The sequence below is a fragment of the Egretta garzetta genome, unplaced genomic scaffold (assembly GCF_000687185.1).
Source record: "Egretta garzetta isolate BGI_Z169 unplaced genomic scaffold, ASM68718v1 scaffold737, whole genome shotgun sequence".
Lineage (NCBI taxonomy): Eukaryota > Metazoa > Chordata > Aves > Pelecaniformes > Ardeidae > Egretta > Egretta garzetta.
The window spans coordinates 177,745-180,749 of record NW_009260195.1 but is presented as its reverse complement, the minus strand read 5'-3'; the positions used below and the strand labels follow the sequence as shown (position 1 = coordinate 180,749).

Sequence of the window (3,005 nt, the reverse complement as noted above, 5' to 3'; positions counted from 1 at the left end):
TAAGAATGGTTTGGGACCATAAACGTGCGTAGGTGAAATCTTAACTTTTGCTAGGTAGTGTATGCTTCACGCTGTTGTTACATGTAAAATGCAGTAACAAGACGTACCATGATGCCGTAATTCCATACCGTGATGCCATAATTCCATACCGTGATGCCATAATTCCATACCATGCTGCTATAATTCCATACCATGATGCCATAATTCCATACCATGATGCTATAATTCTTCTTTTTTTCCCCCTCTCATAAGAAATAGTTTGGAATATCTTCATGGCAGGTTGTGCACGGTCTCTCAGTACTGCTAGGTAGTTTTTTACATCCTGATTTCCAGGTTTCCCTCCCCAGGAACATAAACCACACGAGCTAGCTAGATCCCCATCGGTACTGTGCCGCAAAATGCTGCAACACAGGATTTGTCTGAGGAGGAGAGCAGGGCCTGATCCACCTCGCTGGGAGGCTGCTGGCAGCAATTTCAGAGCACAGGATCTGTCAAAACTAGTGGAAATGGGAAAGATAGGGGTATTTTCTTCCCTTTTTTAGTCAAAACCCCCTTTCCCCTACAAAGGAAAATGCTGACCCACTGGATTTTATTTCTTTTCACCTCCCTCTCTTCTGCAGCTCAGGAAATCCTGTAGCATCTCTGGATTTTATTCATGCCCTGTGCAAAGAGGGTACGGTACCCCTAGACGTGCTGCCTGGATAACTAGCAAGGCTTCGCTGGTTGTGGCTCGGTGATACTATTTTCTTTTTTTTGTAGCTGTGTTTGACTTTTTCCAGTTCGTGGGCATGTTGATACTTTCCGTGTAGGTGTGGACCACTTTGGGTTTCATCTGCCTACAGAGCTTGCTGTAGCAGCTTATGGGATCTTGTCTGTCTTAGTCACCGCAGCAGCGAGTCGCAGGCTCCCCGGCATGCAGGGGCACGGGTCGAAAACCACAGCCTGAGTTTAAATAGGCTGCGTTGAGAGAAACGGAGAAAGGAGATTCTTGCCCGAGCGCGAGTGGGGAAGCAGCAGCCTCCAGGTGCGACACTGCCTGTGCTTGTCCTCGTGTCACACGTCTAACAAAATTAACCCTGATTTATGTAAAACACAATTTCAGGCCTTTAAGCGCAGCCTGAGTGCTGGTAATTGTGCAAAACTTTGGGCAGACAAGTACGTGGGGTGCTTTAAACCAAGGGTTGCTGAGAGGCTGCGGATTCTGACAACAGCTCCAGGCAGAGCAGCGGCTGCGACGTCGCGAGTGCTGCCCGCATCTTGCCCCGTCATCCGCTTTCCCACGGAGCAGCAGCGCTCGGGGACGGATCGGCTCCATCGCAGCGGTGGCTTTGGGCTGCATCTCTTAGGGAGAAGATTTCCCCTCTTTCCTCTGAGCTAATGCATTTTGCCACAAGCTTTCCTTTCGAAAGTAAAGTTATCAGAAAAAGAGAATAAAACTTAATACGAAACAGAGCCCCGGAGTCCAGAGGGTAGAGGAGGAGAGGGAAATGAGGCACCAGTGACTAAGAGGTGGCTGGAAAGCTGCTGTTCCAGGCTGGCTGCTGGGTGGAGAAACCCGGAGCTATCCCGACTCCCTCGCAGAGGTCGTTCTCCTGGAAAATTTACAGCTCGGAGCTGATTGTTTGGCTTGGCACTATGGTCAGGATGCTGCCTTGTAAACTTAATAATAGCTGCCCTCTTTTTAATTTGTTTGACCTTGACTACAATAATTTATTATGTGCATTTTAAAAGAAAAAAAAAAAAAAAGAACCAAAAAAACAGCACAACAACAAAGAATTTGGCTCCTTTTCCTCCTTCCACGGTACTCTGGTTTTGAACTCTGGGATTTGATGGCGCGCTGTGCTTCTGCAGTTGTGCGGGACCAGTTCAGAGGGTAACATTAGAAAGACATTTTCTTAGGAAGGAGCTTCTCCAGGTTTGTGCTGGGGCAATTTGCTTTCCCCAGTGTCTGTCTTTATGAGCACGGTTTGTTCCTCTTTTCCCCAGCAGCCACGTTTGAGGAAGAGCTCATTCCTATTTTCAAAAAACCTTATCGCAAACAAGTAGTCCAGAATAGCCCCAGTATTTTGTGTATCTGCTAATTCTTGTAGGTCTCTGCGTCTCAGCAGAGGCCAGGACACAACAAAAACAAGATCTCTCCTGGTTGTGTGATTTATGGTTTTTTTTCTTAACGCTTAAAGTGAAAGCAGTCTGCTGGCACAGCCTACCTTGGTTTCTCTCTCCTGCCACTTGCAAATCTCCTCTTTGTCTGATAGATCCTCACAGAATATTACATTTTCTTTGCAAGCCCAGCGTTGGGCAAAATGATTGGACTTGCTTGAACGTCCTGGTCCACCAGTCAAAATCATCTTCTCTGTCTGTTGCAGAAGAGCACACGTTTCGCTGTGAGGACTGCGATGAACTTTTCCAGTCAAAGCTGGACCTGCGGCGGCACAAGAAGTACGCCTGCAACGCCGTCAGCTCCCTCTACGAGACCCTGAATGACGAGATCAAGCAAGAAGGTCTTGGCGATGGACAGGTCTATGAGTGCAAAGACTGTGAGAGGATGTTCCCCAATAAATACAGGTACCGGCAGATTGCCAGACCCTCCTCTGGCCTCCCCCTCTCCGGCACTCCTGCGCAGTCCTGTCTGATGGCGGGAAACGTGGGACCGAGGTGGGAGCCGGGTGGCGGTGGGGGATACCTTTGCTTTCTCCATCAGATGCAGGAAAGGCGTTTTTAGGGTCCTTCCACACCATTAGCTCTTGGACAGCGTTTTCTTTCACCTTGATTTCATAGACTGTGATGCTTTTCGTTACGTGTTGGTAGAAGCACCCGCAGATTGTTGGCAAGAGAAGGTTTAAATGTTTGGTTGCTGAATTCCCTGTGGCTTTTGCAGGGCTGTGACAGAGAGGGTGAAACCTGGTTGGTAGCTTTGCAGCAACTGCTCCCGTGTGCTCTGGTTCTGAGGGAAAACAGTGGTATCACCTTCTGCCGATATTTGCGTGAAGACCTTTTTCAGATGT

The 3,005-nt window shown here is 48.3% G+C and overlaps 1 protein-coding gene across 1 annotated transcript in view; it reads left to right on the top strand.

Moving 5' to 3' along the window:
* The window catches only part of PRDM16 (PR/SET domain 16), a 238,773-nt gene that overhangs the window by 202,252 nt on the left and 33,516 nt on the right, over positions 1-3,005 (top strand). The window contains exon 5 of the mRNA XM_009642224.1: positions 2,367-2,565. Within this exon, the coding sequence (XP_009640519.1) occupies positions 2,367-2,565 (199 nt within the window). The remainder of the gene's footprint in view (positions 1-2,366; positions 2,566-3,005) is intronic.